This window comes from Thunnus thynnus, chromosome 18 (genome assembly GCF_963924715.1).
Source record: "Thunnus thynnus chromosome 18, fThuThy2.1, whole genome shotgun sequence".
NCBI lineage: Eukaryota > Metazoa > Chordata > Actinopteri > Scombriformes > Scombridae > Thunnus > Thunnus thynnus.
In genome coordinates, this window is record NC_089534.1 from 17,433,351 (window position 1) to 17,448,584 (window position 15,234).

Consider the following 15,234-nt stretch of genomic DNA (forward strand, 5'->3'; position numbering starts at 1 on the left):
TTCACAATTTCTTCCCCATATTATTATTATTTACATAGATGTCAGACTTCTTTTTCATCATTCATTAGTCAGTTAAAAAAAAACATTCATGAAAAAAAATCCCAGACAAGTCTTTGTTTCCTCTGTTTATTTAAATGGCATCAAAAGATTTGGTGAGTTTCATTAATTGGCAGATTTTAGAACGTGTATTGTCTTTTTAGGATGTCAGCCTTGTGCGACATGTTCAGATGAAGTTTGTTGATGAAGTTCTGGTGCAGCAGAAATAACGCTCCAGTTCCTTCCAACACTTCCACAGATATTCACTTTCTCTCAATGACACAGGATCTGTCCTCCATCTACACCTTTTAACATCATGTATACATTTAATTTAATTAATGTACAACTGGGGTTGTTGTCGGGGCTTGTGCAGACTAGTGTAATCTCTCCACATACTGGGTTGAGGAAATGCTGTCTGATATCAGGCGGTACGACTGGCTGTGGGCCAAGCTTCGATAGGACCATGACGACATGGGTGGCTGTGACTCAGAGGCTGACCTGCAGCCAACAACACGGCCACTATGAGGTAGAACACAGAGAGCCTCTGGAGACAATTACTCTGCCCCTCTACACAGCTGAGGTCATTACAGGCCAGGAGAGGAAGAACAGGAGGATAAGTAGTAGCAGGGATTTTAGCTTTGCAAAAAGGTCAGAACAGATAAGAGCAAGCTGAAAAACAGACGTGCTCTAGCAAGCATTTGTGCTCAGACTGAAAGCTCCATTTTACACAAACTTGCACGTTTCCACTCAAGAGGCTGTTCTTGTCTAGATATTTTTGGCTATTTATATCTGTCTGGTGCCCATCAAGGCTTCCACTGTGTGTTCACCCAGCTCAGGGTGTAAGCACTGCTGGCGTTGAGGACATTCTTATGCAGGAAGAGGTGAGGTTTGGCTGGGTCGCTGTAGACATGGAAGAGGCGGAAGTTGGCGTGTTCCAGTTCCTTGAGCAGGCTGAACCAATAACGCACCACAGAAGGGTCATCACCGCCCACCTCAAAACCTGCCCAGTGGAGGTGAAGCTCCAAGAGCAGCTGACCAACTGAGTCCAGAACACCTTCCAGGACCAAATTCTCCAAAATCTTCCACTCTGCACTCTCCATGTCTGCCTTCAGTATATCCACCTTAAACAGGAAGAAAAAAAAAAACACGTAAGGTATGGTTTTTTTCCAGGTAATAAATGAGTTCTATTATAGCACTGGAAAGACACTAAACTGTGTGGAGTTATTGAACGCAAAAGCTATTAAAAGATAAAAAAGGAGTAAGCGAAGCTTGGCCTTTGTTCTTGCTTTAGCGATGATGATGGATTGAGCGAGAGAGCAGCCTAACAAGGCATGCTGGGTTGGAGCAGAGAGGAAATGTTTCATAAGATGAATGTTAATAGCGTCCTTAGGCTATATTCATGTAAGAAGACTCATGCATGCCCAAAGTTTAATGCACATCCCCGGGACCTTGGGATTCCTCTTAAGTCTACTGGATTGCTAATGATGTCCATTGTCTGACCTTTATGCGTTTAAAAGTCTCATTGGTGACAGTGCTTTTATTCCTTCCAGGCTCAACAGTGTCTCAGTTTTCACTTACTCTCAGGTAGCACATCATGTAGCCACTAAATTAGTAGTGACATGACAGGAGAGATTTAGATCACAGGGAGTTTTCAGGGAGAGGCTCAGGGTATTGTAATGTTACTACATTAAAAATAAGAGATACAAGCTAAAGGAAATTCATTGTTCTCCACGTTTTTTGAATTGTGGGAAATGTACAGCTAAACATCATCTGGTACCATGACAGCACACACATGACAAAGTGGCCCATAAAATTCCTCTCCAGTTGATGCCTTTAGTGGCACTACAGAATTCCCAGCCCTTATTAGTGGAACTGAACAAGTCCCGGAAACACTCAAAAAAACAGCTGTCTGTGGAGAACAAGTCCCTATGTTGTCCTCTGTCCTTCCCATGAGCCACAAAACTCCCACAAGCTGAGATATGTTCCTTAATTTGAAAGAAACCTCATAATGGAAAATGATAAGGCATCATAATGAGGTGATGTTTTCACTTGGTCTCAAAAGAGTGTGTCTGTCTGCTTATATCATGCTGTGTTTGAATCCTTTGTCAGGATTGGATGTTATTTAGAGGTCTGACAGATATAAACTCTTTTTCAATGGACTACACATAAATTGCCTTTCTGCCTCAGTGGGCCTTGATCCGGTGCTGCCAATATCAACTCTCTCTGCAGGAGAAGTCGAAAGCCCTGGCAAGACTCCTGTCTGGTGTGAACAAAGTCCATATGGTGTTGGAGCTTTGGAAAGATGATTTTAGCGCCACTGCTGTGCAGAGTTAGCTATGCTAAATGGTCCTTAACTATGCTGGGAGGTATAGAGACATTCCTTGTGGTTGTAAAGCAAAGTAACATGTTTTATGTAGATGGAATACACAGACCAAACATGGATAATTCTAAATAAGGAATAATGTGACATTTTGTGCCCGTTTGCTTAGCTTAGCACAGAGAATGGAAACAGCTATGCTACCCAGGCTCTGTCCAAAGGTATCACAATACCTATAAAGCTCACCAATGTACACATATTATCTTGTTTGTTTAATCCATACAAAAATGGAAGTGTAAAAATTATAGTTTTTGTACCAAACTATTTCTTGGCCAGGACCTGAAACTTCCTGGAATCTCTGCTGGTTTCCATCAACTATTCCAGCAAACAAACTGTGCTAGCAAACAGCCTCCTATAAAGCTGCAATACTTTGGTTTTTGTACAAATTAAACAGACAAGATACAATGTTTATTTAGTGAGCTTTTGGACAGGCTAGCTGTTTCCCTGTTTTCTGTCTTTGTGCTAAGCTAAGCCAGTCATCTTCTGGGTTTGGCTACATATTTACCATGCCAGACATGAGAGTTGGAAAGACCTTTTTATCTTGGCGAGACAAAAAATACATGCATTTCCCAAAACATTGAATTATTCCTCTAAGCAGATCTTAAAGGACGAAATGAAATTAGAGGGTTTTTTTTTTTTATTCTATTGACACAGGTTTCTCTAACAACATGCTCCCATGGACAACATTCGAATCTTTGACCATTTTGCAGTTTTAACTTGGAGCATCTATGTTATACTGTCCAAAATCAAAAATAAGCTCCAAAAAGCTGACAGTCAACCTAAAACACTCATGATAGCTCTACAATAGAGCTGATCTCTGTAGCCTCGAAATCACTCAGATTTCATAGAAATTCCTGCCCTCCACTGCTTAGAAATCAATGTGAGATTACTGTAGTCTTTATACCCAATGTGCAAATGTTTCCTCTCCTCCCACTGACTCATACAGTATATGATCAAAATACACATGGTAATTATTTCTGTAAAGCAGCAGGATTAGGGAGCACATTCGGAGAAATTTTAATTTAGAGACGCTTTTGATGAAAAGTTGTCTGAGTCTTTGCAAACAAACAAGTTTGCTGATTTGAGAAAAGAACTTTAAATGGAGGTTTACACTTTGGCTTGTTAATTGGCCCTAAATGTGTTCATTCATGGTGGGCAAATGAACAACTTTTTTCCTTTTGTTTCAAACAATTGGTCTTATCAGAATAATTTTACTGTTTTTTTCTTGTAAACCAGAGCACCGAACATCACAGCATATCTGACCTTGATTATTATTATATGTATTATGTGCTTTAATTGGTGAGCCTGCCACTAGAGAGCAAATCACAATTAAAGATATTTTATTACACATCCAAGCAGTTTACTGATTCTGTACTGTTGGAGGCACTTCAACAACTGCTGTGACATCAGGTCAGAGCCTCTCAAAGACATCTTGACTTAGACAGGATCCATCTTGATATTCACCTGTGTGTTCAGTCTTTTTTTCCAACTGAGAATATCTGACTTTTTGTTGGATAATTGTGTTTACTTCCAATGTAGCACACACTATAGCTAAAGCCTTACATAAAGATAATTATGCCACTTTTTTATTTAAAATTGTAAGACTAGAACACTAACAAAAATCACACCAACAATGTAGCTCTAGGGGAGGCAGTCTGTCAGTCCACCACTTTTGTCTTGACAGAAATATCTCAACAGCTATTGGAAGTTTGGCACAAACATTCATGGTTCCCAGATGACGTATCCTAATGTCTTTGGGGTGACACCCTGACTTTTCTTCTAGCACCAGTTTGAGTTGAAAGTCTCAACAACTATTGGATGTCGACATTTTAATACTTCAGTTTATGACCAAATACTTGCAGAACCAATGACATTCATATTAGCCTCAGTTGTGTTAAGTACTAATTGGCAAATATTAGCATTCTAACATGCTAAAGCTATGATGCTGAACATATTAAGCATAATACCTGATAAACATCAGCATGGTAGCATAGTGGTTGTGAGTATATTACTATAGCATATTGACTTTAGCTACCTCAAAGCACAGTTTGGTAGCAGCCTCTAGACTCTGTCTTGGTTGGTTGGTGTGCCCATTTAACACCTGTGGCTACAGGCAGGTTGGTGTGGAAGGGTTCCAATAAAACACACATATCAAATGATTAGCTACATCAAGGATGCCTTAAGAGGTCTCCTATATAGGAATCTAAAGATTCATGTTGGGTAAATGTGGTACAATTGTGTGCAGATGAGTGCTGGATTGGGCCCTTTACTCAGGAAATGAAAAGGTTGTCAGATGGAAAGACTGTATGTTGTGTTCATTTTCTACCCCTTGCGATGTGGCAGTACCTAATTTGATTCAGAGTAGCAGTGCCACTGGGCAGTGCTGATACTGTTGTTGTACTGTACTGTCCAATTACCAGCATGATCAATGATCCAATTTGCAATTTCTTTCAATGAGATCTGACTTCCTGCTACTGACATTTGTCTCTGTGGTGACTGTCTGCTGTCTCAGCTGGACACCAGAGCTCTGAGAATGAGTCATCTGCATAGTTTTTAACCAACACTACTGCACAAATGCATATTTTGACCTTTGTGAGTGTGAATCTGTTTCTTGACTGCAGCTTTTCCTGTCACAGCTGAGGCAGGGTGAGAGATCCTTTGAGAAGAAACTGTGCTGCTTACTGCCGCTTGGTCCTCCGGCACACTATGTACTCGCATTAAAACCTCATTACAAGGATGTGTGTGTGGCTCTGCATTTAAAACAGGTGGGTACTGTCATCTATGAAACAGTATTGTGTACAGAGCCGTTTATACATACACACGCCAATGTTTATGTGTTCATTTCTTGCCACACGCCAATGTTTATGTGTTCATTTCTTGTCACACTCTGACAACATCTTCATATCTTTCCAAATGCCTTGTATGAGCCAGTGTGCTTCGTTTTTGGCTCCAGAAAAGGAAGTAACAGCTGAAAACCTTTGAGCTTAAACTAGCTATGGCAAAGCACCAGTGAGCAGCATTCTGCTCCAGAAGATGATTTAAATTAGCCTTGATTTAACGGCTCAAATAAATGGACAGGTAGAAAAAAATGATAAATAGCAGTATGTTTGACTAGCTTGTCTGGAGCAAATCATAATAAGATTTAAAGCCCTGCTAGCAGCCCCTTAGTAGCAGCAATGTACCCCAAAATAGTAAAGTACTGGTCTAAACAAACAATATAATGACAGCTTTGACAACGTTGCTTATTCCATGAGGCTTACCAGACAAAGGACATGGACATGGATTAAAATGAAAAGAGTTTATCTGCGTGACAGCAGGAATGTGCTCATAAAATTTCATGGCAATCTTCCTGTCAAATGTGTTGTGTGTCGAGCAGACATTTTAGCCTGAGGCTGGTAAACAGAGAAGACACATGGAACCTCACAGTGGAAATAGTTTATCATCTGGGGAGCATGAATGTGTTCATTTTAATGACATAATGATTTTGATGTTTTTGCATTTAAGCGAAAGTTTTCCGAAAACCATTTGGGATTCAAATTCTAGGCACGATTAATGTCCATTGCAAATTTAAGGCCACTACAGTATGTGTGGGATTTGAACATTTCCAACTTTTACGTCTCCTCCTACATACACAACAGAATTTTTGCTTGGATGGTTTTTCTACAAATCACCTTTTGATATAAAAATAATTTGAAAGATACTATAATCACCACAAAACAACACATAGGGGTTTTAATGGACTCAAGCCATTAATTTAACATACTATGAATGTTCTGTCTATGATCTGTATGCCTGTAACTACTCAAGCAACTGCCTTTCAGCTGTGATTTGATTAGCTATGTAAGAGAGGCTTGGCTTCTCTGACCTTGAATTATTATTCAGTCCCTTCCAAAACAGGCAGGTTCACTGGATCCATAACTGTGTTTATTAGTATGCATGCTATCAGTGGGCTCGGTGTGTATGCATGTATGATTGATCTTGTATGCAGATCCTTATCTGATGATCAGACTGAAAGATCACAATCCCGGGGGTCGGGGGGGCGGTGAAGAGTTAACATTCAGCATGATAATATTTAAAGGAGGAAAACAAAATTATATATGGGAGTGTATCCACCTGGAGCCTGAGACAGAAAACAGAGGAATGAATCATGATGAGCTGTATTATCATAGGATGCACAGGGAAGGGCCTGTGTTTGCATGTTGCAGCATATGAGTGAATCCTTGAGTTGACAGAAGAAAAAAATGTTAGCTAGTTTAAATTTTTGGTTTACTATGGGTCACAATCCACACCTTTATAGATGACCATTCATTCAAACCCACTGATGCTGACTCTCTACCTGTCTGTGTCCAAAGTCATTGAGGATGGTGGCCAGTTTCTTGGTGCTGGCGTACTGACGCTGGGCGGCAATAGCGGGGTTGGGATCTCTCCAGTCTACAGAGAGTCGATGGAGCCACATTTCAGCATGCTGCAGGTGAGGCTGCTTCAGACTGGGATCAAAGCAGTGGACCTCACACCCTTTCCTGGCGAGGGAATGCTCCAGGGACCGGTCATCAACACCCAACCTGGAGCCCACACAGGACAAGACAAAAAAGGTTGAGTAAAGAGACAGGGCTGAGTATTGGACCTCAATACTTTGTTGATATCAGCCAAAATAAGTACATAGCATAGAAAACTGTCAGGTATTGAAAGCAGAATTTGTAATCCTGTCTTTGATCAGATAGTCAGATAGTGATTTACATGTAAATAAAAAAAATGCCAATTTCAAACTCATTGTAAGCAAACTGACTGAAAACCTAGACCTGCTATGGTGCTTCATTAAGTCAGGAAAGCACAAAAGTCATTAGGATTCATTCTCTTGGCACCAAGGACATCTATACTAAATGTCATGGCAATCTATTCAAAAGTAGTTGAGATATTTCAGCCAGAACCAAAGTGGTGGACCAACAGACCAACTTTTTCCCAGAGTCACACCACAAAGGCAGCTAAAAAAGGGGCTTGTGGGAAATCAAAACAGGTACAGTTACAGGTACAAAAAATCAGTTATTGTGTCACCACATGTACTGAAAACAACACCCAGTTGGAGAGGAATCGATGGATGCATGGATGTAGCTTTCTAACTTCAACACATGGTTACCAAAAGTAGAGGTAGTAGAAGATAGAGAGTTTTGGCCAGGAGATACTTGTTGTTTCTGTTTCCCTCATTTGTCCCTTTTGTTTCATGTTTCTCTCTTGTTCTACGTCTTTACCATTCCTTTTGCCAAGTGGCCTGCTTCTCCATTTTGAAATATGATGTGTAAATCAGAGTAGACAGACACATTTCTCTGTAGTCCTCTCTTTTTTGTGCACTCCCTCTCTCGCTGCTCTTCTCTCTTTATCCCACCCCTCCCTTCTCTCGTTCTGCAATTTTCTCCCTTTCTCAGTCGCTGTCTCCACATTCCCTTGTGTCTTGTTTGTGCTGTGGCTGTATCCTGTAATTGCGGCAGAGGGAGTACATTTCACAGTACACGTCTTGTACAGATGAGGCATCTGGTCCCTGAATGCATCCCACTAGCAGGAAGATGAGAGATGAGTGTATGGGAAAGATTGAGATGCAACTAGACGTCTCTTTTTACCACACTAAATATTTCATTGAGAATTTCCCAGTCACTGGTGGGGTGTTTTGGCCACGAATCACTGCAGTGACACTTTAGATGACAGCATTCAGGGATTACTCATGGAGCGACGGGGGCTGTTGGAGGGGGAGTCATAGTGTATCAGAAGCTCTCCTGGATGACAGTGCTGATAAAGCAGGGTCTCTACTAGCTGTAATATCCTCTCTCCGGAGACTGCAGAGTGCAAAGATGGATCCAGACATTCAGGATTAAAGGCTACATGAATGTGTGCGTGGCAGAGGAAAATCTACTTCAAACATGTGGGTTACAGGGGTTATGAAGAGATCCCTGTTGACTAGAACGTCATGGCAACCAGATGTGAAGATGAGTGTAATGGTCACAACCACCCAGTGGATTGTAAATCTGATAAACAGAGCCTTGAATCTGCCTATCCTCTCACTGAACTATTATGTCAACAGTCTGTCTGGATGTTGTGAATCTATGAGGCGAAGCTGGTCAACAAATTCTGGGTGGGCTGGGGAGCTTTCGGCTGTCTGGTAGTCTCTCTCCATTTCAAATGTTCCTTTCTATCCTTACATCTTTGCCATTACATCTTCACCTGTTTATATTCCTTTCGACTTAAATTTGACTTTGGCTTTTTCTCTCCCTGTTGTGCTCTCTTTCCTTCCTAATACATCACAGGACGTTAACATATGCATGATCAATGAGGGATGAAGTGCAGGTATTTTTAATTCCCTTACCGTGCTTTAACCTAAATAACTGCTCTAAATTTGAACATCTACAGGGCCTACAGTCCGCAAGGAACATTGTGTCATTGGTGGACCTCTTTCGAATTCAAGGAACAAAAATCTTTCTGCACTTCTTAAGGTGAGTTCAAGTAAAGCACAGTAGGGAGCTGGAAGGGTAAAATGAAAAGAGTGGACGACTGACTTTACTAGACCATGTTCCTTTGGGGAAAAAAACAAGACAGAAGTTGGGTGAGGGAGTCTGGTTGGCTACTTTAATGATAAGTGAGAAGGAGGAAGAAGAGAGACCCCAGCTTTACCTCTACAAACCCATTTCATGGCAGACATTTAACTTCAAAACAGGAAAAGCTCAGGTATAATTAATAACATTAATGATGGCTCAGTTGTATTAAGTGTACCAATAAGCCCATTGAAGTGAGCCAGCATGCACAATAGAAGGACACTGAAACTGACTCACCTAAATAGTGCTTTTCCTGCAATGACACGTCAAAATGTCTGCTGAGAAAAAGGCTTATTCCTGTTTACCATAAAGTTACATTACATTAATTAGGCAGACATATTTTGGGTTCAGTGTCTTGCATGTGGACACTTGACGCTGTGAACACGAGGAGCCAGGGATCAAACAACCAAACCCACAATTATTGGATGAGCCACTCACCACCTGAGCTACAGCCACCCTTTAAAACATCAAATATGATTTGAATTCTAAAAACGAGATCTCACACTGATGTGATACCTCACTGAACAGAAGCTTGGCAAGCTTTCTGACAGAATGATTATTGACAACAGCAGCCACAGCAGCAACAGCAACAATACAGATAACGATTTTAATAATTAAAATGTTTTTTTAATTTTGTTTAGAGGTGCACTTCAGCCAAGAGTAAAAGGGGCAGTGACTGGAATAATTTGCTGCAAGCGATACTGTTAACATTCCTGTTGTTGCTTTACTAACAACATCACATGTCCATGCTTATTTTAAAAGTGCAGCAGATGAGTGAATGCACAAGTTTCAATGCCTGCTTTGATTGGCCTAAATGTAAGCTTTTTTTTATATAGCAATGGATGTCCTTTAATGTGGAAAAACACATTTCATCCCCCCACCATGTGACAGACCAATCAGAGAACAGCTGCTCATCTCGCCCAGGCACAGCCGTCCACGGCTCATTTAACAGCATGCAAATGAGACACATCAACCACACACATTCACAAAAATGTGCATGCAAGTGTACACAAACAGGTGTACAACCTCAGTACTGTAATGCATTCAACAGTGGACACACAAGCACACTTAATAGTATGTGACGTTTCTATTAAAGCCTATTAAAGTTATGTGGAGCAGTGGACTGCAGTTGGAGGTTTTGCAAGTCTCCTGTACAGCAGAGCGGACCTCTCATGGGCATAGGATACACAGCATACCTGGCACAGATTCAAGAGTATGTCCAAGAAGCCTATGTGTGTGTGTGTGTGTGAGTGCACCATGAATCTAGGTCAGATAGGGGACATGAGGAGGAGAGGATCACTTGGTGTATCCAGAAAAATGGAACTTCACAGAGCAGTTAATCAAGATTAACTGTTACACTGGGCTCTCAGGACTTTTCTTTTGTTTTTTTAAGCGAGCCTCTGTTTTTTTTACAGAATTTCATTTTTTAGCTCGGCGCACTGTTATTGCATTAGTCAGAGTTGAGGGGTGACTTAATGTGAATTAAAATGACTCCATTAGTCTTTAGGGATCAGATAGATAGGAGGAAAAATGGTAATGCAGCTTTCATTGACTTGAAAATCACAGCGGTGAGTCATATTTTCCCAAGCTGATATCCAGGTCAAATGTTAGCATGTTTGAATAAATCACTGAGAGGACGCATAACAACATTCCTTTTATTCTCGGTGCATGTGCATGTAGCTTGTCTGCATGAGTGACTTCCCGTCAGTCAGCCAGAGGATATCAGGTCTGTTTTCCTCCACCGTCTCCATTTGACCTCTGACCTCTTCTCTAAAGAGAGGCAGGAAGCCAGAAACAGCAGTAACCCCACTCCCCCCCCCCCCCCCCCCCCCCCTTCCCTCCCACATCATTATCCGTGCCCTGCCCGCCTTGATGCCAGCACACCTGTGTTGTCTCTCAACAGTCAAATTAATAAGTTCCCTCTCTCTGGCAGGCAAAATCCTTCCAGACCTCTGCAGCACCTCAGCACAGCGGGGGCCCAGCAGGGCAGCACTGGGCCGAGCTGATCCAGGACACAAAGCCAACTGGGAGTGATTGACTCTCCAATCTTAAGAAGGTCAAATACCACAGTGGCCTGGCTGACTTGATTCAAGATTACTTACCACTCAAGGAGAAGAAGCAGAGGTGCTGAAGACATGTCGGTCAAGGTACAGTTAAGCCAGAGAGAGTATTATCTTTACTCTTATTGCAGTGTTACTCAACAAATTAAAAAGAATTGTCAAGAATACCAGGATGAAAGAGATCTAAGTGATACCTGGCCCAAAAAAGTCAGCTGAATACCTCCACTCTGCCAAAGATAAGAGACAAAGACAGATCCTGAATAAAAATAGCCCCAGTGACCAATTACTCATTGAAATGGAAATACATAAAAAGAAAAGGCTAACAAGGGACGTCAAGACAAAGATACATATCCTCCTCTATTGTGTGGAAAATAGTCTTCATTCTTTGATGGAACAGTGAGAGACAAAAAGGGATGCCTTTGCCTATATGACAAAGAAAAAAATCAAAATCATCTTGGGTGAAGTGAGAACAGCCGCAATTGTGGCTAGATACAGTATGTCACAGCCTGACATAGACTCAAATGCTCTTTATAACATATGCAGATAACTCACTGACTGTCTCATAATTAATGTTGTAAACAATTCTGTTACTCCTTCAGATGCGGTACATTGTACCCTGTTACAAAGCTACAGACTTCAGGTTTTTTGACATGTGGTAGTGAGGCTTAAGATTCATGTTAGGGTTAATAAATGTATTCAGTGGATGACCTTGTAAAAAAGTGTATGCGTGTGTATGTGTTGAGTCTATACCCACCCAAAAGAGTAGACCCTGCAGTGCTTGCTTTGCACCCGGTGGGTCAGGCTGTACTTGGGGTCCAGGCATACAGTCCAGGCTCCCTTGTTCCCCTCTAGGGCAGTTTCTTCACCAGGCAGTGGTACGCAAGACACCTGGACACATGAAAAATGCACATAGAACAGCCATTTTCCAATAATGTGAAGCATAACTTCTTGACAAGGTCATGTTGCCTTCTATGGCTCAAACTTAGAGTCCTATAATTAAATAATATAATCTAAACAAGAGCAGGCACTACATTGGGAGTTGAATGGTTTTTCCACTGGAGGAATGAGTTTTATTGACTTTTGACTTTCTTTGGTAGTAACATAATAGCCCAGTTCTCAAAGATAATCTTACGTCTTGCCTTTATCCACAAGGATAGAGCTGCACAAAAAGCAAGTATCTGTTAAAACCATCTAACATTCTGTACACAGTGAACACTCAAGGCCACAGATGTTGAGTCATTTGCTGAATGTTGTACTATTTATTATAGAGGGTGTATGAAGTTGAATCAGAAATGAAGAGGACTGAGTTTATATTCTTAAACTTTGGACAAACTTTCTTTCTGGGTAGCTGTGTTTTGAGTGTGTGTAAAAATAAATTGAGTGCCAGGAGGTTTAAATAAATATACCAGCATTTAAAAGTCAAGTGTGACAGCTTGGCTGACTGTGTCTGAACTGTCCTGATGTGATGAACGCCACCTTTCTGGTTCTCCAAATATCTCAACACAAATGCTATTAATCATTTACACTGCTACTGAATTTGACCCTGAGCTAGCGCGTGTTTCGGCTTCAGCGTTGAATTACGTTATGTAGACTATTCATCATGATGCGCAGCTGGGGCTGATGCATCAGCAGCACTGCCAAGTCTCTCCCTGTTACAGCAGAGTGAGAAAAAAGATGATAAACAAGGAGATTTAAATATTCATTCTTTATATATTTTATATGCTGAAAAAGTGCAGATTGTTTCAGACCCCAGAACCATCAGTAACTAACTTGCTGATGTCTTTTTTTATATCCTTATGTAAAGTTAAACCACTTACACAGAGAGATAAAAATAATAGTTTGACATTTTGGGAAATATTTGTTTTCTTGCTGAGAGATAGATGAGAAGATAGAGCTCACTTTCATCCGTCTGTTTATTCAATATGAAGCTGGCCAGCTGTTGGTTAGCTAAGGTTAGCATAAAGACACAGCTAACCTGGCTCCATCCAAAGGTACAAAATCTGCCAACCAGCACCTCTAAAGCTTACTAATAAACATGTTATATCTCATTTGTTTAACAGGTACAAAAACCGAAGTGTAGAAAAGTTAAGGTTTTACACTGGGTTACACTTCTTGGCTGAGAGCTAGCTGTTTTCAGTTTCCAGTATGCTAAACTGAGCTAATCTTCAAATTGGACAGATATGACAGTGGTATCAATTTCTCAGGTAACTCTCTTCATGAAAGTGAATAATTATATTTCCCAAAATGCCTAACTATTCCTAAGAAAACTGGCTAACGTTGTCTAAAAAGCTCGAACATAACAGGGGATTACTTGAGTTATGTCCTTGTGATTTACAGTCATGTGTATTCACTTAAAGGTTTATTTATGAACATACAGACATATATTGTGGCATATGTCTCATGGCAGAAGGTTCTTACAATACTCCTTAAACAATAAAAAGTAATTCAAACATATCTTTTCCAAAATCCTTTAAATACTGTAGGATCATCAGTAATGCTCTGAAGCTTTTCATTGCTGCTTATCTTTGCAAATGTGTGCTCAACTTATCTCATACTCAGCCAGAACCTGTAAAGCAAATACCAGCATGTTTGGTATCATTTCTTTTTGTGTGCATTAGTGTGGGTTTATATAAGTCATGTACCCGTATACGTACATACATACAGTAAACATGTGTGTTCATGTCAGCGTGTTGGTTTTGTGCAGTACATCTGCAGTGACTAAGCTTTAGGAGCTGCTGCTTAAATGTTCTCTGTCTGGTTTCTTTAAGCTCCATCTGCTGCAGAGATTCAGTTTGCAGAGGAAGGAACAATATTGGCTCAGACATGAAGATATGACATAGAAATCTGTGTCTCTGCTGTACAACATTCAAGTACAAACAGAATAGCGCGGGTGTAAATGCGTGTGTTCTTGTATTGTCTACTGTGAATTATACAAAACTTCTCTCTATGTTTGCTGAAGTTTATCTGAAATGAGGCCTGAGCAAAATGTTTTACTGCACTGTAGAGAATTGCTTTCCGATTCCCTTGTCAAGAAATGATGAGCGCTGTATCCCACCCTTTTATAAAATCACATCTATTGTTCACTTGAAATTGACATTTGAAACTGTTCATTATGCATATTTTACACACTCTGACCAATGCAGGAGTTCCTTTTTTAAGTGAGTTTGATTTCTACAGCCTCAAAAGAACCTCCTCCTTCCTTGCTTTGTGGCCTTTTTAATTTGAACCTATACCTCTAATTAATCAGAGCGTCCAGTGACAGGTCAGGCAGGAAGGGAGCAGCTGAGTCAAGTGCAGTGTCACCGTTTGACAGGAAATAAAAGTCACCCAATAGGTCTTTGTTGCAAAGAGCACAAGAATTATATTGTGTATGTGGGTGGCGCAATAATCTATAAGTGAATTTGGAACACGCTCCATTATGCCCGTCACTGTTAATGTGTTCCAGCTGAAAGCATTCATCAGCCCACAATGCTCAATGTGCAATGAAATGCAAAATCACTCTTGACTATTTTTCCACCTCACATCTGCAGATGTATCAGAAGCATTGAACTTCTGACTGTTGAACACTGTTATACTGAACACTGAGCTGTAAGAATTGCACAATTTAATGAATGAACAGTAACTACTCGCTGTCATTCGGCTAATCAGAGAAGATTATCTTATAGTACATGCCGCACACTGTTAATGCTTTATAGAATACTTTTATAGAGACACTTCCTCTTATCTGTGTGCGCTGGTGCATGCATGCAAGACACACTGACTGCTATTGATTGGACAGTTGTGTCGCAGGCCATCTCTCTGAGTAACAGCTCCACCAGGCACTGTGTCAGTCAGCATTACAGCTGAGGAGGCTGCTATGCCCCCACCAACTCTCCCCACCCTCGCCTGTCACTGTGTATGATGGACAGTTCCCTTCAACAGCTTCCCGCAAACACACACACACACACACACACACACTCAGACAATCTCTTTCTCTCTGTTCTTGTCCTTGTCTCTTCCTTCCACACACAGAAGTGGCTGCAGAAGAGTACACACACACACACACATATCCCAGGGCTAATTCATTATGAGCTGAATGTCTGCTTTGTGAAAGATATAGAACGAGTGCTTAGTCATTTGGAGTGGAGTACTCTGTGTTCTGGCTATATTGTGTGAGGGGGGGGCGAGATAAGTTGCTGATTCA

The 15,234-nt window shown here is 40.9% G+C and overlaps 1 protein-coding gene across 1 annotated transcript in view; it reads right to left on the minus strand.

Moving 5' to 3' along the window:
- Nucleotides 1–210: 210 nt before the first annotated feature.
- mettl24 (methyltransferase like 24) overlaps nucleotides 211–15,234 on the minus strand; it is a 35,860-nt gene continuing 20,836 nt past the window's right edge. Inside the window, exons 3-5 of the mRNA XM_067571937.1 lie at nucleotides 11,806–11,939; nucleotides 6,750–6,975; nucleotides 211–1,157 (exon numbers count right to left, since the gene is read on the minus strand). Of these exons, the coding sequence (XP_067428038.1) occupies nucleotides 840–1,157; nucleotides 6,750–6,975; nucleotides 11,806–11,939 (678 nt within the window). The 3' untranslated portion in view covers nucleotides 211–839. The remainder of the gene's footprint in view (nucleotides 1,158–6,749; nucleotides 6,976–11,805; nucleotides 11,940–15,234) is intronic.